At 50.5% G+C, this 23,642-nt stretch overlaps 1 protein-coding gene across 6 annotated transcripts in view; it reads right to left on the bottom strand.

Annotated features, from left to right (window-relative positions):
* BCOR (BCL6 corepressor) overlaps positions 1-23,358 on the bottom strand; it is a 39,013-nt gene extending 15,655 nt beyond the window's left edge. Inside the window, exons 1-9 of one of the 6 annotated variants that reach the window (XM_010571347.1) lie at positions 23,226-23,358; positions 21,624-21,702; positions 17,900-20,722; positions 17,146-17,199; positions 16,512-16,695; positions 8,207-8,488; positions 7,454-7,705; positions 1,573-1,901; positions 973-1,242 (exon numbers count right to left, since the gene is read on the bottom strand). In XM_010571347.1, the coding sequence (XP_010569649.1) occupies positions 973-1,242; positions 1,573-1,901; positions 7,454-7,705; positions 8,207-8,488; positions 16,512-16,695; positions 17,146-17,199; positions 17,900-20,722; positions 21,624-21,702; positions 23,226-23,311 (4,359 nt within the window). In that variant the 5' untranslated portion in view covers positions 23,312-23,358. Of the gene's footprint in view, positions 1-972; positions 1,243-1,572; positions 1,902-7,453; positions 7,808-8,206; positions 8,489-16,511; positions 16,696-17,145; positions 17,200-17,899; positions 20,723-21,623; positions 21,703-23,225 lie in introns of all 6 variants that reach the window. The other 5 variants (XM_010571345.1, XM_010571348.1, XM_010571346.1 and 2 more) reach the window with 5 other exon arrangements.
* Positions 23,359-23,642: the final 284 nt, after the last annotated feature.

The raw sequence follows: 23,642 nt of genomic DNA on the forward strand, positions 1-23,642 counted from the left end.
CAACAAACCCTGCCTTCCAGAGCTGTAGAAGGCCTCTCTCCACACAAAGCTCTCCAGCTATACAAAAGGCATTTCGAGGTTTCAACAAACCCCTGAAGCTGGGCAGGCTCCACCTGGGCCCGGGCTGATGCCCCCTTCCAGCGCGGGGCTCGAGCCCACCTCTGAGGTCCAAGCGGTTTTCTCGCCGCCAAAGCCGCGCCGAAGGCGGCGATCGCTCTCCGCAACGGAACACCTCTTCGCGAGATCCGAGGCTGAGCGACGACGGCGCTCGTGCCCACGTGCCTGTATTTCCCCAATAAAAGCGTGCTTCAAAACAGCAGAGCTAGGGGGATTCATCAGTTTCCGATTTTTGTAGCAACGGGGGGGCTGTTTCATTAGACAACATTGTTCCAGCTACGCCGAGCAGCTCCAGACTCCGAGCATAAAGCATGCAAAGTGCTCCTACGATGCATCTGATCGTGCAAGAGGACACTCCAAGCGCTACATCCTGTGTCACATACCAGATACTCCTTGGAGAAAAGAACAAAAAAAAAACCCACCCTTCTCCTAAACTCCCCGCTCTTCACAAATAACAAAAGCAAAAATCGTACAGCTCGTTAAAGATCACCATAAAGACTACTTTAAAAAAAAAAATTCATTCTGTTTGCAGATGGTTTATATTTAAACGGAAACGAGGGTTACCAATAAAACTTTACCCTTTGCTCGTTCCCGCAGGATGCCGCTCACCCTGCGTCCTCGCCAGCTGACCCAGCAGCGGTGGGCACTCGTCCCCGCAGCGACCTGCCCCCAGACCCCACGCACCAGGGAAGGGAACGCAAGCAGGGGAAGTGGGGGGCTGCAAATTTCAATGACCAAACTCAAAGCTGCTGCTTCGCAAAATTTCCATCTGTGAAACTGGAAAGAGGGTTTTAACTTCCGAAATATTAAAAAAAAAAAAAAAAAAGCATCGTGGGGCATTGAGGGACCCCTTACCTCGTAGCCCAGGCGCGCCGCCCGCTGCAGCAGCGTTTCCCCGGCGTTCTTATTGACAATAAGCCTCCGCGCTTCGGGCGGCATGGGTCGGCTCGGGGTGGTCTCCGGAGGGGGGCTCGCGATCGGCAGCTGCGAGGGCTGTGAGACGGGTAGTAATGAGGGAGTCTGCTGCAGGCGATCGTACGGCTTCTGCTCGTACGACTTGGCTGGCGAGGAGTCGCAGTCTGAAGTGGGTTCTGGTCGCTTCCTGACTTTCCTCGTTACCGTGACCTGTCAAAACCATTGTTGTGGGGCTTTTTAATCCTCGTTTTCACAATACAGCGATGGGACTATACTTTGCCAGCGAAGAACGACACTTTTCTACTCCTATTTAGTTTTTTAAGAAAGACCCGCTACAGCTTTTAAATGCGAGGTGCCTCGCCCCCCGCAATAGTGCCTTTAACTCAGGTTAAGAAAAGCAAATACAGAACGTGCAAAGCATCCACAGACGAATGTGAATGCAATCCCCGCTACCCTGCATGCGTGACAGCGCATTAGTTTTAAGCAGGCTGGCTCTGCCTTCTGAGAGGCTGGTGGACAATTAAGTCTAAATAAAGATACCTTATCTTCAGCATTTTCGATATCTGTGGTGTCATCCCCTGTCAGAGATGACCTCCTTCTCCTCTCCTGCAGTGCCAAGTGTTTTGTTTTACACTGACGTTTCCCTGATGGCTTCTCACACTCGCTGTATTTCTGCAGCAGAGATGCATGTTGGAAATCCTCCTCTTCGTCTGTGTACAGCCCATCTGTCTTCCGGCTTTCTTTAATTTTCTGCTGTTTGGCAGCCAACCTCGAGGCTGGAGTACAGCTTGGCTGAGCCTGCCTTTTGCTGTTTGCATTGGTGGATGAAAGGCTCTTCATGTGCGGAGACACTGGGAATACGGGCAAGCCTAAATGGGAAGGAAAAGGCATTACACGTTGCATGGTGTGTTAAAAGGAAAACACATTGCTAGCACTTAACACGAGCTCCTCGACTGCTTAAGAGATCTACCAATTACATTTCCAAACCATTAATAATTTAAGCGTTCCACGTTCAAATTGTAAATAGCATCTTGCTAGTTAACGTTACGCTCGCAGTTGTAACGCCCTGATAAAAATCGCTAAACGAAACGCCCCGCGCCGGCTGCCGGGGCACGGCGAAGGCCGTACGGTGCCGTGCCGTGCCGTGCCGTGCCGTGCCGTGCCGTGCCGTGCCGGCTCGGCGCTGCCGCAGGCGGAGCGGAAAGCCGCCGCTGTGCTGCCTCGCTGCGGGGGGGGGAGGGGGTTGGTGGAAAAAATCTCGCCTCCTTACCTGGAACTGCTTTATCTGAAGGGGAACCAACTCCTCCGGCAGCCTGGGCCCGGCCGGGCTTGTCCGCCTTCGGCTCGGTGTGGTCGCAGGGCAGAGAGAGGGATGGCGCGGGAGGAGGGAAAAGCCAAGAGAGGAGGGGGCATGGATGGGGTCCTAATGGGACAGCACGAGGGGAACGCCGAGGTTAGCCCCAGGACGGCGATAAGATGGGGAACATCCCCTTGGCAGCACTTTTACTTAAAAGACAAACCAAGAGAAGAAAGGCGACTCAAGGAGCCGTCCCTACAGAAGCCCTGTGCGAAGTCTCTTATCAAAAAGCGCGGGGAAAGCCATCAGCTGTGTTTTCCCGAGGACTCCGTCCAGAAGCGAGTCTTTCTGCCAGACCAGAAAGCCCTGGGACATTGGGGAACTAGGGCCAGTGCTCTGCTGCCCGTGGCAGGATACCGGCAGGGCCGGGTTTTCTCCGGGGATTAGCTCTAACAAGCTGGATACCACAATCTGGGCCACATGCAAAACGCATGGTTACTTTTTTTTTTTTTTTCCCAGAGCGCAAGCAGGTTTACAACAAAACAAGGACAGGAAAGTTGACTTTTTATAGTCTGAATTTCCCTTGGGAAGAGAATTGAGGTGACCTCAGAACCAACTCCTCTGCAGAAAAATTAAAGGTTGCTGGAAAGGAAGGGACACTTCAGCCAAACAATACCACACCGCTGAGGGAAGGTGCGGAAAAAACCCCGAGCACTTCAAAGAGGCTCCTTTGCTCCAAGAAGTCTCTGAAGTGATGCTACTTTCAGAACAGAAGAGATGGCAGGAGCAAATAAGGCAGCTGCTCAGAGAAGAGAGGCCTTTATTTAAAGAGACTCGATCCAGAGCCAGTCGGGAAAAAAGAAAATAAAATCTAGAATCCTCTTGGTGGGCAGCTTCACACTTTTGTCTTCCTTTAAATAGATCCGTGAAAGCAACTTGCAGAAGGGTTTCTAGATTAAAGATGAAAACAGAAATCCCTCAGTTCTTTCGAGCCACTTTCTAGAAAAAGATGCATACTGCGGCTTGCCAAGCAGATGTCAGGGAATTTACGGGACACACGATGTGCAGATTGTTCAGCAAAAATCCAGTAAGTTTTTTAGGCTCTGCAATCCTGAAGGAAGGCACCTAGTTGTAGGCTGAGCCTATGGATGCAAGGCTGTCTTTCCAGCTCTGCAGACAGCACCAAGTAAGGAGTGTTTAATTCTCCTGTTCCCAACTAACCTAATTGGACTAGCATGTGAAAAGCCCAATTCCAATACAGAAGTATCACCATTATCTACTTAATCACTTACTAAAAAAATTGCGAAGATGGAAAGCAGCAGTGATGAGGTCTGGTGAGTGCAAAGTAAGAAACTGCTGCATGTAGAAAAACCAGAATAGAAAGAAAAAAACCTCACAGGTCTGGAGAAGGACAGAAATACCAAAAGGATGGAGGAAAAAAAAACACAGGAAGAGAAGCCTAATCTCAAAGAACTGCAGGCTTTCCCATGCAGGCATGCTGAGGCATTAAAAGCAGAAGTTCAATGACCACAAAAAATGTACACTCCAGCCTGCAAGCTCCACGTAAACTCTGCGCTCCACTTCGACCCTCCACAGCGGTGACAGCAGGCACCGGGCTAAACGCACGCCGCAGCTGAGAGATGGAGAGTAGCAACGCTATGCCCAGGAGCTTCGGGATCAATAACGTTGCAAGAGGCCAGCGCTATCCAGAAAAAGCCAAGCGTCAGCCTGCGAAATGCAAGACACGCGGGCAGAAAAAAAAAAGGCGAGCGATTAATCCTGGAATCCCACCCCATCTTTCTGACCGCTGCACGCGTGAAGGGAGAAATAAAGCAAGAGCGAGCAGGAACATCCCCAAATATCCATGAAGAAAAACAAACAACAACAACAAAAAAAACTAAACCAAAAACCCAAAAAAACCCCAGGCCTCCGACTGATGTGGGTTGTGGCAAGTCTGACTCAGAGCAGGACCTGCCTCCCTTCCCGCAGGAGCGGGCTGCGGAGAGGTCCACGCGGAAAAGCAGCTGCTGCCGCGGCACCTGAACGCTCGCTTCGTTCATCTCCCACCCCGGCAGCTGCCTCCCCTGCCTGCCAAACCAGCGGCCGCCGCGCTGCCTGCAACCCCAGGCTGCTCCTCGGGGCCGGCAGTGGCTTTCCCGCTGGGCGAGATCCTCCTGCTTCTTCTCCTCGGGGATTTTCTCTCCTCGCTGCCCGGGTTTTCTCTCCTCGCGCCGGGCGAGCGGCTGCGGCTCCCTGGGGGGGCTGTCGGAAGAGCTGGGTATCGCACCGCCGGCAGCGCCGGGAGGTTATTGCTCAGCTGGGACCCCGGCAGAGAGCGTGGCTCCCGCCTCGGCCGCGGGTCCGGGCGAGCGGCACGATGCCCTGAGGTTGCGGGCATCCCCACGGTCACGGACCTGCTGCGCCCCGGAGAGCCAGCACCGGCAACGTCACCTCACGAGCAGGATGAGGCAGGGCCACAGAATTATTTCGGGTGAGCCACATCCTGGCCCTGACGGTTCTGACCCGCAAGTCAGGCTGCAAGGAGGTGACAGCCAGAATAGTCACCGGGGGAACATTTCCAGCGGCCACCGCTTGGTCACCCGGCCAGCAGGCACTGACCGGGGGACAGAGGGGTGACAGCCCGGTGGTGGCGTGCGACGCAACGCACGACTCCTCCCACGCTAAAATCCCGGGTTGAACACGACTGGAGCAACGAGGCCAGAAGTCAGCACCCTCCGTCTTCCCGGAGATTTGCAGGCACAGGCGGCAAATCATCCTGCTGTTGGACTAAGGCTTCACGGGCGCAGGGGCAGACCTCGATGCCCCTGTCACAGCCCCCTTCTTGGGATACAACCAGCTTCCCAGCAGCGGAGGCTGCCACGTTCGCAGGCAGTGCTTGGGCACCAGGAACAGCTGTTCCCAGCCCCAGAGGAAAAAAAAAGCTGCAAGCGACACCGTATATTCTCATATTCACAGTAGCTGCTTGTTTAAGAAAAGTTTGAGGACTAGTCCCGGGCAAGAAAGACAAGCTGGAAGTCTCCACCCCATGCAACTGTCAGGCAGAGGATGCTCTGTCGCACAATGGGGAAAAATGTCCTCGTCCTAGTGAACCAAGAAGGAGATTCAAAGGTTTACACTTCAACGGGGCTGGAGGAGCGTCAGCAAAGTGATCTGAACAATCTCCAGTGCCTCTGCACAATGAATGGCGAGGCATAATCTAGTCAGGTTTATGGTTTTATAGTAGCTTCCAAAACCAAGAGGTTTTTCATAGCCATGGGGCGACCGAATCTGAATGCCTTTGGGAACGGTGCATAAATCGGGAGCCACCTCTTTTTCTTTCCCAAGGTCATGCGTTAGAGAAGCCTGTCGCTGCCACGGGAGGCATTGCAGGGGAAAGCTAGAGCATCCTTATACAATGCGGCCTCTTGTTAGTGACCCTCGTTTAATCTCTACAAGGTATCTCTTTCTGAAAGTACAAAGGGGAGCAGGTGATGGGCAGGGATGTTTGAGACGATACCATGCTCGCCAAGGCAGCACATAAAGCAAGGGAGTAGGAGTCAAAGCTCCTTTTAAAAATTAAGTTTTGATCTCCTGCTCCACGAATCCTTTTGGAGAACCTTCCCCATCAATAAGCATCAAAGTTTGGGGTTTTCTGCTCTCAGATAATCCTACCAAGGTGAAAGATGGGTGAGGAGCTTGAGGACAGAAGGCAAGCCGATACTTTTGCCTGTGACCGTTTCGGAGATGCTACCCAGGAAAACTCTCACTGGTGCGCACGATGACCTGGACTTGGTCCTTTCCATGGCATGGGACAAGAGGATCCACTCTCCTCGTGTTTCTCGCTTTTGAGGGGATCTCAGCTAAACTACAGGTTAGGCCAGCTGGAGGGTGAATGTCAACCAGCTTGATGAAGCTCCCAGGCCTGTGAAGGAGGAAGGAGCCCAAATGTCCAACTCGGAGCTCCCTCTCCCAGAAAGAGCCTTTCCTCAAAATCAGGCAGAGGACTTGAAGGGGTAAGAGGAGGAGAGGAAGGAAGAAAAGTATTTGCAACCTTCTACCTGAAAAGCCGAAAGAGGAGACAAGGGCTCCCTGCCGTGCCCAGAGGAGATGGGGATTCACGACGAGGTGCAGGGGACGCGCAAGGGGGGTCGGCCACGTGGGCCGCGCGCTGCCGTTCCCCACCGGTCCTCCAACCAAGCTACGGCAGCAAACGTCGCAGAGAAGGGGAAAAGCAACGGAGCAGACGATGTGCCCGGGGGCTGAAGACGGCGGGGACAGGAGAGTGACCTGTCCGTCTGAAGGAAAATTTAGCAGATTGCCTCCACGGGCTCTCCCCCAGGATAGGCAACGGGCACAAAAGAGGGAGAGGATGGGGAAAAGGAGGAAGTGGAGCGAGGGGAAAAGAAGCAGCCAGAAACAAGTCAAGGAAAAGCTGATGTGCTTTGAGGAAGCGACCCCTTAGGAGAGAGCCGCTGGGAAGATCTCTGCCATGGGGCCAGGAGCGGGGCCACGGGGGTTTACAGGACATGCGTGGGACAAACCCGCAAGGCATCCTCTTTGGGAGGAGGATGAGCTTTGCTCTTGAGCGTATGCCCTGGGAAAGGCAGGGAAACCCAGCAGTGCTGAGGGTGCTGGAGGCGTTGGGTTCCCGAGATTAAGAGCTGCTAGCTGTGCTGACGGTGTTCCAGAGGGTCACAGCCCCTCAAATCCTACGTGTGGTTAAATGCTCTCACACCAACTAGCAGCCTGTTTGCTCCCTCCCTCGCCCAGAAGCATGCCCGCGTCGTATGCCCCCCCCAGCTCTCCTCTAGAGACATAAACGTCATCTTCACATTATCTATGAAAGAGTATTTAAAGCCAAAACACACACACACACACATGCACAAACACATAGTTACACACACATACACAAACACATTTTCTTGTCTGCCAAGTATCAGCTACAGTGCCATTCTTAAAGAGGAGGTGTCAGTCCTTAGACAAATGGACATCTACAGAAATAGATATAATTTAAAAAAAGGAAAAAAAAAAAAAAAAAGCTCTTGACAATTCCTTAACATCGGTGGCAGCATGCGTCACTGTAAATGCTAAAGCCGGCTGGTTTCCCTAGTAGTCTCTGCATACCTTGTTCATTGTCACTTGTTTTGAGGGACTCTTCAGACCAACTTCTATTGCTTTTGGCCTCTGACCTTTTCTTGGTGTGCCTTTCTTCTGTGAAGTCTTTGACCTTTGCAGTGGCCTCTGGCTGAACAGCCTCAGCTAAATCTTTCCTGCTTTGCCGGCCCAACTTGCCGGACGGGGATCTCTCTGGTGACACCTGCTGCTCCCAAAGTTCCCTAAGATGCTGCAGGTGACGCTGCTTTTTGGGATGGAGCCCTGTTAATTCAATGCACACCTTCAGGTTGGTCACCTCATTACAATTGGGCTCTTCTAAGTGGTTAGAGGAATTGTTTGTCATTTCCCTCTCAGGCCAGTCATCTAATGGAAAAATAACTAAAAATTAATCAAAAAGCCCCCTCAACTTAAAACAAAAGCTACATTTCACTTTCGGGGCATATAGTCTCAGCTTTACCACCACACTATGCATTTTAAAGGTTCGCTCATTAAGGGTTACATGCACTACAGTAACTTGCACTGCTGTGGCTAGAGCGTCCAACAACTAGTGCTTTACCCTTATATACCAAGCTTTTTTATATATACATATATATATATACACATATATATACATACATATATATACATATATATAATTTTAAGTGAAATGACAGTGCTCACATTAGTAACTATCAAGTTCAAAAATGGAAACACATTAAGCCAAAGGGACGTTCCTTTCACAAGACATTCCTTGAGAGAGACCAAAGCAAAATGCTGTCTTACCTTTGGAGTTCTTCTTCTTTTTTGCTTTTGATATAAGTTCATCCTGCAGTTCATCCACAAAGTTTTCATTTTGGCTGCCATCATTTTGCACTCTCTCACCAGAGTGTTTACGCTTCCTGTCCAGACGTGGACATGGATGTTGGCCAATATCTTCTGTTGGCTGGTCTTCTGCTTTTTCATATATAGAATGTCTCTCTAAATAACATTTCTCATTTGAGAGATCTTTTTCCTCTGGAGTTTCAAGAAAGTGACCTTGATTGGTTTCTGTACTAGTAAAGTTACCTAAAAATTTAAAAAAAAAAAAAAAAAACAACACAAGACCTAATAAATACAAAACAATTCATTGTGAGAAAGCTGTGCTTTCTGATCTCTTCAGTGTCATCTCCATCATGACTTATGGCACATGAAGCATGCAACTAAACACCAAACTGTACTTCGGAACAAGTCTCCTCTGGTCAGCCTAGGGCTGACCAGTTTTCTCAACAGTTAAGTACAAAACCCCCAAAAGCGCGATACTTTGTGTTGTTTTTACATCAATTTAAGAAGCACAATATTCACAATACTTGTATCCATAGAAACATCACAATACGCTTTTTTAAATAAAGAAACGTCTTTAGATATTGGAAGCACAGACCCTTTTCAGAAAGCAACCTCCCCCCCCCAAAACCGTGGTAAGTAATAATCCAAGCTCCACTTTGCAATTCCTTTGTTTTCAAAAATATCTTCTGATGATAATAAAGTATTAGTCTTTTGCTAATTCCTAATCCTTCCCTAACTTCTCACATCAAATTGCAGAGTCTGACTTAAAAGCATTTGTCCCTTCTTCTGGAGATATAAATGGGATATGGAGCACGCACACACGTACACGGGAATACCACTAAGAATAGCTGTGATATTTTGCAAAAAGCACCACTTGAATCCAAGGTTATAAAAAGGCTTCCTCACTTCAAGTAACCAGCCAGTCACTGTGCATCACATGATCTTTGTCACCTGCTTTTAAAAAAGGCTTCACTTTTTTCAGGGAATATTTCCAGCAGCAGCGAGCAGGTGAGGTTTGAAAAGCTCACCAGAAACTAGTCTGACAAATTAGCCACAAAAACACCCACGTTGCAATGCTTGCCCTAACTTCAGCTTCCCCTCTCCGATACTGTTCCCCCAAATTTAGAGACACCTTAAGCAATCTTAAATGGATGCTTGACTTAAAATGACACTTAATCATCATCTTGAATAGGCTTTTTTTCTGGGGTTTAACCAAACTAGCTGAGGCACGATTAGGCAGACATGTGGTACAGACTGCAACACGGTTAATCAGCTTCCTATTTACAATTCTCACAAACAAACAAGCTGGTTTTCCCACACGTTTTAGCCCTCCTGGCTGACCAATGCTCTTTCCGCAGATCTGCTGCTGTTTGGCAAACTGTCCGTACGCCCCGTCCTACTTTCCCCATGGCTCACTGTCCCTTTTCCTCTTCCTCCTCCTTACCCTTCCTCCTTCTCCCACTTCCCTTCCTGCAAACCCATCTGCTGGTTTCCCACCTGGATTCCGGACAGCTCCACTTCCCTTCCCTCCCCCTCATCCTCCCCACCCTCACTCAGCCTTCTCCCCAGTAGAGCCTGGCCTTCAACTTCTGCTCTTCCTCCTCGCCAGGGCAGAAAATTGCTCCCTTGCAGCCCCCCCTCGCTGCCCATCCCCTCTGTGACCCACCACACCAGTATCCAGGCACTGGCAGCCCCTGGATGCAGCCCAGCTCCATCCCACCTTATCTTGAGAGCACCTTCCTACAGCTCTGCCAACACCTCGTTTCACGACTCTCCTTGAAATACCTGTTGTCAGCAGTGGAAGGCTGAGGGGGAAAAAATAACCAAACTTCCCTGATGCGATTTTTCTTCACCGCGACTTGGAAATGGCTCCAAGTAGCCCCTAGGGTTCTGCAGATGTTTGCGGGCACCAGAAGACACCCCAGCATCATTTTTACGCTGCTTGGGAAGCTGCCTGCAGGGCTGCTTTATAAAACAGCAGAAGATATTTGGCCAAGACAAATCAAAACAAAAGTTGACTTTTTCCAGGCAAGCGATACGCTCGGGCCATTCTGCTATTTGGCGATGCTCCTCTCCGCAAGGCCGTCTGGCCAACACCTGCTCCCTTCAAGACTTTAAAACACAGTTTGTCACACTTCTTCCAGCCAGCAATGCTGACGTGTTCCAGAAAACAGGTATCTCGGCTTACTGCGACTGTGCCTCTAAATCGCCAGTGTCCCCCCGAACCAGAATGCATCTGGCAACACCCCATGCTTGCACATCTGGTATGAAGATGCTGCCCAACAGCTGTACCCTATAACCACACCAACCGCACCGGCAGTCCTGTTTCACACAGAATAAAAGAAGCTGGACCAGCCACGTTTTAAGTATCACTTTAGAAGTGCTTCTCTCGGGTTTCATTTTACATTTTTAATGCAATCTGCTATTTTTCCCCCTTTCATAAGGAAACATTATACTTATATGCTCAGTTTCCCGGAACAGATCGGCTAAGGGCGCTCTCCGCCAGGCTCCCGCTGCTTATAGACTTCCCGTCTCCAGCAGTACCAGCAGCTCCACGCCACGGTTCACACGGAGAGTCCCTACATCGGGACAGCTTTCCTGCTCCTAACGCTGTCTGGCCTGAGAAAAGGCAGGCACATCCTGACCAATTCCCAGAGAAGCTTTCGCAGGGTCAGAGGAAGTAGCAGGCTGTAAAGGGGGGGGGGGGTTTCACCGTCTTAATCTTTGGGGCTTGCAGGAAACAGCAAGCTAATTCCAGCCTGCCACCACCGCAAGCGACCTGCTGCAGATTAATTCCTTCTCTATCTGCAAGAGGACGCGGCGCAGGGATGCCAAGCACCGCTCGCTCAGACCGTCCGCGCTAAAAAAAATAAAAAGGAGGGGAGAGACGTTTGCTGTAACCTCGCTCGTCACTGTCGGCGTTTCTCCAGGGCTCCACGCGCCAAGGAGAACAGCACACGCCTGTTGAAGTTTATCCAAAAAGCCCTCGCTGCCAGAGGCTCTGTGACACCTTTGCCTCTGCTCCCCGGTCACATCCGAGGGAGACCCCTCAGGCGACCAGAGCTACATCTTCTTGGCCACCAAGCCAGAAATCCCTCTCGAGGACTGCCCGCTGCACACGCGTCCCTGAAATCCGTCCCACTAGATGCGGTTAGGACCATTAGAGGAGCCACCTCTCCGCACATTAATCCGGGTTGTGTAATCATCCTGCATCGACACGGGAGGACAGCGACGGCAAAGCCGGGGAGCCGCGCGGGACGCATCCTCGCCTATCTGCTCCGTCGCCGATGCTCCCCGCCTCTTCTACAGGCGGATTTTCACCGCGAAAGAACAAAGGTCAGTCGCTGTTCGGGACGCTGCAGAACCCACAGGCTGTCAGGCTCTCCACGCAGCTTGCACGGACATGTCGCACGCCCAGAGGTTTTTCCCCTTGGCACAGCGGCGACCGCCTCACGGAGCGCAGGCTCTATTAATATTTTACCACCGGATTCCACTCTGTCCTCAAACTGTTTTGCAAGCAACCCGGATCAGACGCAATGTCTCCCCAAATTAAGATATAAATGTCAACATGAGGCACAGCAACATAAGCATATCGTGCATGCCCAACAAGGACAAGAATTTATTTGCTTTTGTCCCCGTCATCTGTCGTCCCCCCCCGCCACCATGTATCTACAACATCCTTTTCTCCGCCTGAGGAAGAAAACAACAACAAAATACTTGGGAGTTTTCATATCATCATTATTCAAACAGTGACGAGGTAGCCAGAAACACAGGATAAATGCTGAGTTCTCATAGCAACACACCTCTATGAGTAAGGAGATTAAACTCTTAAACGTGTTCTTTCCTCAAGCCTCCAGCATTTGCCAGTCTCACACCGGCTGTGAGAACCAGCACCAACAACTCAAGCCATTTCTCACTGTCCTACCAAACTAGAAACAAGGAAGAATTAAGAAGATGCTTCTTCACATATGGTTTCTGCCTGAAGCAGTATCTCCTTAGTGCACGGGTTACAATCTCACGAGAAACAGTTACACGCACGCATGCACAAACATGCTACCCAGAACTTTCCTTCATTTTTCCATCTTCCTGTTGCGATCAGCCGCTTGAGACCAGGCCCTCCCATGCGATGCAAACAAGGAAACACATCTCAGTGTTTAAGCTGCGATTCTTTTGTTCAAATAACATGGCAGCTAAAAACAGCCTTTCCTCTCCCCTGGAGCAACCTCTCATTGCGCTCACTTATGCAAGGCACCCTTTATTCATCTGAGGACGGTAATGACTATCCAAACGCCAAAACCCAGTATTCAGCACGGAGATCACAACAACAGTAAGAAATTCCGTAAGTCACCTTCAGCATCCAATTCTGAGTATCCCATGGGGCAGAGGGAACCCAGCTGATTTCATTTTCCCTCCAAGTACCTCTGCTTGGGAACTTTCCACATTTTCTTTCCTTCTGCCCAAGCCTATCGCACTGCACAAACAAGCAGCCGCCATTCTCCCTGCACAGAATTTTGTTTTATCCCCCTTTTTTTTTTTGCACTATGTCCCATGGCACGAAGGTAATAACTGACCAGGACAAAGGACATGTTTACTGTCTCCATCTTTCATTTATTCAGGTATACACACAGCCCAGCAAGAAAAGAAAAGCAGGGGATTGCCATGCAAAGAGACACTGGCACCTCGCTCCAATGCTGAAGATCAGCTCTAAAAGGTTTTGGCACATTACACCGTTTACTTCCACACACAGAAACTGCTTTAACTTTTTGCCCATGACCTCATGCCCTAAGATGAGGCTTTTAACATATCAAGTTTTATTTTTCCCAGCTAAGGCTTAAAATGGGCAGTGTCCTCCTCCTACAAAATTAGATAAATGGGTAAAATCACACTCCCCGATCAAGAAATTCACAGCTTGTAGAATTTACTCAATCTTTCACACCCGGGTATGATTTTCAATACCGCTAGAAGAGCTTTGTTATGAACTGACATGCGATCATCACATGCCCGTATTGATGCGTGTGTCTGTGCCAATAGCTTAAATCACTTGATCTCTGAACAATCCTATGACTCATGACATATGCATCCCATAATTTATCATGTTTGTGCTATGGAAATGCACCGGAGCAGCATCGCCTCAGCAACATTTACAAGTCACCTTGGCAACAGAGCAGCTTCGCGGCTGCTTTCAGAATGCCCGGCAAAACCTAAACGAGATGGGAGAGAATTAAAGCACTTCTACCTTACTCCTTGGCTTAAATAGCTCATTAATTAGCTAACACAGCTACCTCCTTTAAATCGGGCTTTTTTAAAAAAAAAAAACACCCACCTTTTTTACCCTTCTCCAGAAGGCACAATGAAGCTTAAGAAGACTCTCAGTAGGGTAAAGCCATGCACCGCCAAGTCAGAGGAAAAGTTTAAGGAATCAGATATTGTGCCTTCATTTGCTTCCCAAAAAAGTCCGTACACGTGCTATACAGCTAGGAAAACGAGCAAGTCCCAGAGCAAGCTAAAAAAAGGAGTTTCCATCCCATCAGATGCCTCCGTAAGCATCACCTGCCCGTGTTATTTAGCCTTTTGTTGTTGTTGTTGTTGTTGTTGTCGTCGTCGCACTGGTAGATTTAGAGGAGCCGAGGGGGTGAGCAGCTGCTGGGGCAGCTCCACGCCAGGCACGGCCGCAGCCACGCCGAGGAGGAGCCCCACGAGCCGGCTCCGTGCCACGATCACAGTTTTGGTCGCGGTTTTCTTCTTCCCCGCCAACACTGGGCAGGTGAAGTGCTCGCCACGGGGGTCACACCTAACGGCTTGCCAGTTTTGCTCCTAAATTCCCCACTCACACACGTAAAGACGCGCCGCTTTGCTTTTAGCCAGCACCGGACGAACACTACGTAAAACGAGGCGAAACATCTTTTCAGCAGCAAGATCGCTTGCAGGAGGCAGAAAGGAAAACGGAAGAGGTTGCAAACCGTCAACTAGTTCCCGTCCGAGAGCTTTAGAGCCGAACGCACCAACGGCGTGGTTAGAAACTGGATGGAAAGGGAAGGCGAGAGGTGAGCAGCTCTCGCTCTCGCTGGTGATAAACGAAGGCGAAGAGCCGGCAGATTGCCCCTTTGCCAGCCGCTCGGCAAGAGATGCGTCAAGACGGCTGGCGGCTCAAGCCGCGCCACAGCCCAAGCCACTACGCTAGAGGCGTTCAAGAAGTGTGAAAATCGGCTCTCTGATTTATCAGCTGCTATCCCGAGGGGCAGGAGGTGAACCACCACGATAAAAAACTTTTACTGAGACTTGAATCTGTACCGGTAAGTATTTGCTGCTGTACAGGCGGGCATACAGAAGAGGAGCTTCCTCAGCAGAACAGATCTGCGCTTTTAGGAGTTTAGACATTTGGCCAAACTCTGAAATAGCCCGTTAAGTCAGAGCTAATTAGTAGAGGAGAGGAACGAACTAACGTAAGACTGAACATACTTGCCCTGCTTTAAACAGTTATTTAATAGTCTCAAACACGCTTTAGCCAGTGCCGGAGACCTCACCAAATGATGAATTTAAGGACGCACTGTATCATCAGCCTTTTGCGAGGATGGGAGGGGAGGTGTTTCAGCAAGCAGCGATGCTCTAACGCTCTTTCTCCCCGCAGCCCTCCCCCGTGCCCCCCCAGCAACACGTCCCATGCCCCCGAGCACGCTCTCCCTCCCTGCCCCGCGCCCATCCCTGACCCCGCAGCCCACCGTCCCCCTCTCCCCAGCGGGACCCCTCTTGCCCCGCAGCCAGAACAAGCTGGCAGGACCCCGCTGCTGCAGCTCTTTATGCTTTCCAGCACACCCGGGGTGGGATTTAGCAGAGGACGTCGCCAGGGCACCCTGAGCTCTCGGCCTTGGCACGGGGACCGCAAAAGGCAGCAGCGCTTTCCTCCCCGAAGCTGCCTCGGTATAGCGTGGACGAGGGAAAGCCCGCTCAGCTTCCAGGGGCTCAGCCTGCCTCTCCCCACCCTGGTACCTTCTGCACTTCCACAATTAAAACTTCCCCTTGCTATTCTGCCAGGCCGATTGTTGTTGAGGCTGTTATTTCAGTGACAGCAATACCACAGTAACTTGATTTAGGTGAGTAACCGAGCAAGTACGATTGACCAGCATGCTCTCTGCCAAAACCATTAACCAAAGACCAGAACAATAATTCAAAGTTATTAAATTGCCCGAACAAAATTTTCTACTAGCCCTACTCATGAATCTCCACCTACAGAAGTGCACACTTAAGCACCAAGTTACACAGTGCACGCGCACGCGCGCACACACACACACACGCACGATGCAGTCTGCAGCGTGCTTCCTCTCGTTTTGCAATGCTTTCAGCATAGATTGTTTTTTCTGAGTTGTTCAAAACAAAGTAGCAGCAGAAGGAACCGATCCGTTCCTTGATTATATAGGTAAAAGAAAAAAACTTGGGAAACTGATGGAAGCCACATGCTTACCAAGAGTTACAAAAAAAAAAAGTGATTTTTCTTGCATACAGCAAAAAAATCCCCCAATACCATTTATGTACTTATTTTTACATTTTTCTCATTTTTAGGACAATGTTGCTAGCACACATTTCCCACAGTCCTCTGACACCTTGCCACAGCCTCAAGGGAGCAGCCAGCCCCATGGAGAATTTCACCCCCCGCCTGCCCCCGAGGACCCCGAGCCACACACACACACACCCCCCCAGCCCCTGCAGCAAGAAGTCGCCCAGGCAAACTAGCTTCTCATTGTTCGGAGTTTTACAGCCAGCTTTTATGGATAAGCCAGCCTGGCAGATCATGTCCCTTCCCGTTCCCCATCACCCTTCTGTCCTCCATCCTTGCTTTGCCCGAAAGCTGCAGTGTTGGCATCTCCCAACACTACGACAAGTTGAGGAAGCTGAACAGACTCCTTCTTGCCTCTCTCTCTTCCCCCGCCTCCTTTCTGCATTTAAAATATAACCTTGGACCTGTGCTTTCACCGGTTGATGTGGTACCCCATCAATTAAAAGGACGACCTCTTTACGACAGTCACTTCGGTGACAGTAAACTGTCTCCTGAAGAGCAGGTACAACTGTAACCAGTAACTTGCAGACCCCCAAAAAACAAGCACGGAGAGCACCAGCCGCGGCAGCTCCGCACCTGCAGAGGCCGAGGTCAGTGACTTCAACCAGCGGCACCGCGAGAACACGAAGATTACGCTGCCTGCGCAGCTTTGCTGCAAGCTGCCGCGGCACAGAGACACGTACGCGCTTCGGAAAGGCATCTAAATTCGCTTACATCTGTCATTGTCATTTTGGTCAGCAATGGCATCTTCCAGAGCGACAGACTTTGGCTTCTTTTCACTGTTTCCTTTCAAGTTTTCCCAGTCTGCCTGGCTGAATCTGCAGACCTCTGAGTCTTTGGTAGCTGTTTGGCCTTCTCTCTCTTTCATCTCCAACTCTGAGAAGCGCATCATTGCACGCTAGAAAGAGAATTGATATGAAAAAAAAAGTCTTGCGATAAAAGCTACTTCATTCACCTTACCTTATATGAAAGCATTTCCAAAGAAACATCGGCTCAAAACCAAGGTTTCAGATGGATAGCTAGGGTAGGAGTTTAACACACCTGACTTGTAAAACAGTGTTCTAGCATCTATATGCAAATAGCCACAGAGTTCTTTCATATATAAGAGTGTGTGTGTGTATATATATATATATAAAAAAGATATATATAAATGTATACTGTATATAAAACAAAAACATTCCATTTTGGAGGTAAAAAGAGACAAAAACAAAAAGAAAATAAAACAACACAAAACCGTACAATGAATAAAGACGACCATGGCCCACAAACTTCCCTTTGTGTATTTGGAAATGAAATTTAACTCAAAGGTTTATGTAAGAGTCTAGTAATAAAAATTTGAAGAACTGACCTCACAGTAAGCAGCAGGTAGACATAAAATACTGTCCTCTTGTAATCCTTCCATCTATGTAATTAAAATGGGCACTCAATGGATCATTTAGATAATTTCATCCATTTTTATAAGCATAAACCAATTCTTTTCTTAACAATGCAAAACAATTTGGCTTAACTCATCCCTTCATTAAAAGTAAAATACCTTACGGATATTCCTATACAATATCTGTCCGTCATCCCTCAGCATCAACCTCAACACCACTCCTACTCTGTCCTACGCGTTCGCCTGGCGCAAACGTTGCCTGAGACCCGCTAATACATGGCTTCGACTCCTCTCCGTCAAATGGCACGTTTGGCATGCTAATCACAACTTCTGGGTACGCTCTGCTAGCTGGCACTACAGGCCAGCTGAGAAATTACAGCCATCGCTAGCGCCAAGGTAACATGCATGCCTGTCCGACTCCCCTCCATAACTGCGCAAACATTTCATACGTACATTAACATTTTTATCCGATCTTAGTAAAAGCCCTTTAAAGCTTACTAGCGCGTACATACGTAAAAGCCATACATACTATTCTTTACATCGCCTCGCTCTCTTTAACGAACTTACTTGGCTATTTAAAACCGTTTCTGGCGAGTACGCCCCTAACAAAAAAAATTCCTGATTTCCCCACCTGCGTTGCTTCTCTCAACTTTTAATACTCGACTGTGACTTGCAACAGAGAAATAACAACAAAAAGCGCGGCGGTCGTTGGACCGCGCGGACTCACCTGCAACGCCCGCTGCTCCCGGCTGAGCTGGCTGGAGTCCGCGTACAGTTCGGTCGTCACACACTTGAATCGATCACCTACGTAACCGGCGGAGTTTGCGATCCTCTTGGCCAACTTAGACGGCTTGGGCTTCAGTATTTTGCCATCGCCAGATTCCGCGTCCTCGGCTCCGTCTTTGGTATAGGTCTGGCTGGCGTCGATGCTTGGCGGCGCGGTCCCCATGCAGAATGGCTTTGCGTCCTCCTGCACCTTGCCAAAAGCCAGAGCCGGAGCATCGCTCTCGTGAGCGCTTTCCAAGAAAGCAGGCGAAGGCTGGACCGTCACTCTCTCTTTCGGCTGGCTCACAGATAAATCTTCTTTCCTTAAGCCGAAAACCGACGAACTCTGGGCTTGCTTGAAATTATAGGTTTCGTGAAGATCATTATTTCTTCCAAACTCCTCTCTCATTACAATAAAATCTCTGTGCTGCGACGCCTGCTCTACCTTGTGCTTTGTAGGGTCATTAGCCTGATTACCGCTTTCCGTAGCAAAGCTGGCTTTCGCTACGTTCGCTTCGCTTTTCGCCTCTTGCTCATCTCGCAGAAGATCCGGGAAGAGGTGTTTGTCACTTTTGGCCGAGTTTTTACTGTGGCCAGAGCTCTGGTGCAATTTCACGCTCTTGTCACCGGGTACTTCGAAATGCATCTTCCCGCCGCTCTCCAGGAGCTCCGGCAACCGGCCCCGCAGAGCCGGGTCCTCGTAGCGGACCCTCTCGTGAGACCGCGACCTCCTCTCCGCCTTCTCCTCCTTATTGATCTCCAAAGCCGAATGCTGCAGCAGCATGGGGTGCACCATCCCCATCCCCAGCGCGTCCTGGTAGGTCATGAATTCCCCTCGCCCCGCCGGCAGGCTGTAGGGGAGGCCGGGTTTGGGAGCCAGGTGGCCGGGGTAGAGGCTGCCGTTGGGCAGCAAGACGGGGTGCGGATACACGTGTCCTTTCCCATGGAGGGAGAGAGGGCTGATGGCGATCCCCTCCGGCACCGGGTACGGGAGGTAACTCCGGGGGTAGGGCAGAGGCGGGGAGCGAAACGCCTCGTTGGGCGGCAGGAAGATGGGGCTGGAGGCCAGGGCGGTCTCGCTCGCCTTGAAGTTGGCTTCCTGGCCGCAGGATTTGGCCACCTTATTGCCGTGTTTCGCAGGGGCGGCGACGGGCTGCCCGACGTGCTGGATGACCGAGGCGGCGCTCTCCGCAGAGCTCCTGGCCGTCTTGGCGCAATCGGCGTTGGGAGCTGGCGACGCCGACGCTGGTCTCCCCCCCGCCGACACCGTCCCCGAAACGCTGCCGACGACCGCCTCCGTGCCACCCATCCTGGGGCAGGAGGAGCTCCGCTGCTGCGGGATCACCCAGTCCAGCGCCTTGTTTTTCAGCTGGACGCTCTTCCCGCTCTCCTCGCCGGGGCTGGGACCGGGAACGATCCAGGAGGACGGTGCCGTGCTGATAATGTCAGGCCTGTAGATGGGGCAGCCGTTCCCGGGAGAAATGGTTTCCTTCTGAACGATGTCGCCGCCGGGCAAGTGCGTCCCCCCTCCCGCCCTGCCGTGCACCAGCACCGTCGGCGTCATTTTCTTACCGTGGTCCGACTTGCCGGCGGTTTCCGCGTCGACGACTTTGGCCGACAAGTCCAGCGGTTTGTCGGTGACGTCTTTGGTCGGGGTCTGCTTTTCCAGGAGCGGGGGGGACCTGCCGTCTTTCCGGTCGTGGCCGGCTTTGCGCGCGTGGGGGGCGGCCGGCGGGGGAGCCTCCCCGGCGTCGCTGCCTTTGGGAAGCTTCCCGTTGGAGAGGCGGGAGGGTGGGAATTCGCCGCCGACGTTCACGTAGGGCTTCGGGAGGGTGACGGCGGAGGAGGGAGAGGTGGTGATCCTGGGGAAGTGTTTGTGGAAATCGGCGTAGGCGTCCCCCACCTGGGCGGGCAGGGGGAGGCGGGGGGACGGCCGGGGCGAGTGCGGCAGCAGGAGCGCGGGGTCCGCCGGCATGTTGGCGGGGGCCGGCTTGGCGGCGGGGACCCGGGGCTGCTTGCTGCTCTGGATGTGGGGGTAGGCGTGCGTGTCGACGGGGTTGCCGGGGCTGACGCCCATCTTCCACGACAAGCTCTTATCCGGACAATGCACCAAAGGCGGGATGGCCGGCGAAGCCGAAGCGGTCGAGAGCCTCATGGGCGACGCCAGCGACGAAGGGATGTGGGGGGCAACGTAGTGGGAGGGAGGCAGGTATAAAAAACGTTCACCGTTCGTACATACGGGCGAGTAAGCCAGGTGCTGCGGTAAGCTGTAGGTGGACTGCTGAGGTAGCAATGCCTTGTACATGTTCAATGAATACTTATTTGGTGAGTCAAGGAAAGGGTATATGGTGGGCGTCGTGCCCTCCATATAGGGGTTTACCCAGGGGAGCCTTAGGTAACTAGCACCATTGACACCGAGGGGACTCTGCTTGTCACCCGCAGCTCGGTCCAAACCCAGCGTCTCCCCCGTCGGGACAGAGTTTTTTTGTATTCCAGGTGGTGTTTTGTATATAGCGCTGAAGCCGTTCGGGGCTTTTCCAGAGACGGCTGCGTTTTCTACCGCTTCGGGGGGATTAGACTTAAACTGCATCTCTGGATTTCTTTCAGGAGTAAATCCGAGCCCAGCTATCGAACTCGTAGCATCCCGTGATTTTTCCGAGCCGAGTCCACACAAGCTGGAATAGACAATACTACTGGGGACTCTGAGTCCTTCTCGCATGAGTCCAGACCTGTCCATACTCAGAGCTGCGAGACTGTCAATGCGATGTGCTGTAGTCGCATCCACCTTTACAGAACAAGAAGTATGTTACTTTCACATTTCAATAACGTGACTACCGCTCAAGCTACAGATACACCAGCATTTTGAAAGAGAAACAATACTAATGCAAACACACTGCGCGTCATGAAAACATACAGAGGCTGATCTTGCTGGAAAACGGGAGAACAGGAACCTATGGAGCAATATAGATCACCGCAAATGTCAATACAAATCTCTCCGCATCCAAAATTCATGGGCTAGAAACAAAGGCGTGAGGACCCATAGCCCAAGCGGCCAGCAGCGGCCCAGAGACGATGCTCAGTGGCACCGCTCCTGTGCGGCAACCGGCTCCTCAGCCCCAGCCCTGCCAGAGCAAGAGGATGCGGGCTGTGACATGGAGAAGGGGAAGAGAAGGATGGAGAGCCTCTCCTCCTCCTCCTCCTCCAGGACCTCTCCCCCTCCGCCGCAGCTCTGCTCCAGGGCTCGCCACCGCCACACGATTCATGGGGCGAGGCGTCTGAGGACACGGCATGAAGAAAGGTCCGTCGTCAAATTCCTGCCCCGCTCGCCACTCCCCACGTACACTCAAAGAAGGAGAAAACCCCCAACTTTGCTAAAACGTTGATGTACTTAACGCTTACATGAACTGCATGACATTATTCATAACAGAGCTAAAGGACGAACATGACATCATACAACAACACACACCACAAAGTCAGCGTCAAGAGATTAACGAGATAAATAAACAAAGCCCCATTTCACTGTTTCAAGAAACAACTCGCATGTGCCCAAGCCCGGGTAGAGCTGCAACAGAAAGGTGTTTTACTCCTTTCCCCAAATGGATCACATGGGAACACCCAGGGGTAGGAGTCAAGGTGGGGAGGACAGGCACAGATTCAGCTGCAGCATGAAGCTGTTAACTTCTTACCACACTGTGATTCAGGTGATTTTCTTCCCTCAACTCCAGTCTGCTTTTCGGTGCATCGCCATCATTAACGGGAATTTTCCTATTAAAAAACAGAAGCTTACTAGTTGAAAACATCCTGCGCATCTCAGATCAGTACAAGATTATATCACCTCCATATTTTGATTCCCCTGGAGAAGTCCCATATGATACCGTATTTATCCTTCTGCGTACCCATGCACAGCCACCGCTTTAGAAAGCAAGGACCGTTCGAAAATAAGCATAAAGGGTTTTGACACCAAGAACACACCAAGCACATCTCAGAGCAGCCTCTTTCAATGCAAGTGATTTTTGCCAAGGTCTTCTCTTTTGCCCCTTGCCCTTCTCTTTTTCCAAGGAGAGAATATCCCATTTTAAACATACGCTGTTCAGGTACCATCCATAAATGCTGCCGAGGAGAAAATGAACACGCACACATGCTAATATCATACGAACGTCAGCTGTTCCATGCTAAAGAGGGAGCTGCACATCTGTGCCATACCAGTGCGGCAGCGCTGGGACTTGTTACCACAGAAAGCACCGATAAAGAATATACCGTAGTGCCAAATTTCAAATCCCGGGGATAAAAATCATTGACATGCAGCAGAAGGAAATTTTCAGCATTACCCAAAAGAACTCCTTTCAAAGTGCTTAAAGGCACATGATCACCTTAAAGCTGAAATGCGATTTTAATGTATTTGTTTTTAAGCGATTCACCTTTCCTGCAAGTAGCACGTAAAATTATTATCCCTAAATAACTGGGAGGAAAGTGAGGAGGGAGGGTGTGAAAGCAAAATGAGACGTTTGGCCATTTTCCTTCAGCTTATGTTTGCAAATAGCACTCCCTGCAAGGACCAAAAACTTTCCCCAGCTTCTCAGAGGCTTTTCACACAACAGTAAGAACATGGGCTCAAAGAGAAGACAGAAAAACACTAAAACCACACAAAATCGGCACAGAGAAGTGCAGGCATACCTGCAGCTTCTGTTCAGTGTTGTTTCGCTTTTTAAAAAGCTGGGCTTTAAGGGGAGAGGACACCGACCAGTGCCTGCATCACCCCACTGAAAATTATTAAAGACTATAATTTTAATTATCGAATGAATGATATTCAGCAGGAAAAAAGGTGGGGAGGAAGAGAAATTCACTTGTGGGAGACAGAAAAGCCACTGTTTCTATTTCACAGGCCAAGTTGTTGGTCCGAAGGCAGGGAACGCCAAATCGCAGGCAGGAGCCCCTCTGCCATAGAGTCACCGCAAGAACACGTGCGCTATTTGGTTTAATTCCCCTTCACAAATACGAAATAATAAAGTAATTGTAAAAGCGCGTTTAAAGGCTGCTTTGGGGAGTAATCTCTTTAAAGGGCGTCCCCGCTTCACTGACCCAGGTTGCCTGTTAAATAGTAAATCAGCGGCTGCTCTACCGCTCTCAGGCACGTCTTGTTTCTCCCCCCCTGCCCTCCCTCCAAGCTGGGCTGATCTCGATGCAAGGCAGCAGCTATCTGCTCCAGTATTAGGGAAGCGAGCAAACTCCGAGACCTCACGCTGCAGAATTACAGTGTGGTTTAACTTGCCAGAAGCTTAAATATTTACCTGTCTTCATTAATTCCACACATGCGGACCCTTTCATTGCTCATCCAGCTATGAACGTTGCCATACAGGGGAGTTGCAGAAAGCATGACGTCTTCTTAAAAATCGCCGCTTTTTCTTCACGGTTTTATATTCTATTAAAAAAAAAAAAAAAAGAAAAGGAAAAGAAAAAAAAAGTTGAGCAGATTTGTCTAGGAGGAAGTGCAAACATCACGGCGGAGCAGCCAGCCTCCCTCCGGGTAATTAATAATGAATGCAGGATTGGTGCGGGGAGTGAGCTGCCTACGTTAACCGCTAAGGGAGATACCCTGCAATAAAGGAGCAAATTGAGGGCATTTATAGGTCAGAGGAGATGGATCTTTTCCCCAGCGCACATCCAGAAAATTAAGAATCATTCCAGGCTATCGACAAATAAAAGTT

Source organism: Haliaeetus leucocephalus, unplaced genomic scaffold (assembly GCF_000737465.1).
Source record: "Haliaeetus leucocephalus isolate CR32 unplaced genomic scaffold, Haliaeetus_leucocephalus-4.0 Scaffold317, whole genome shotgun sequence".
In the NCBI taxonomy this organism is placed as follows: domain Eukaryota; kingdom Metazoa; phylum Chordata; class Aves; order Accipitriformes; family Accipitridae; genus Haliaeetus; species Haliaeetus leucocephalus.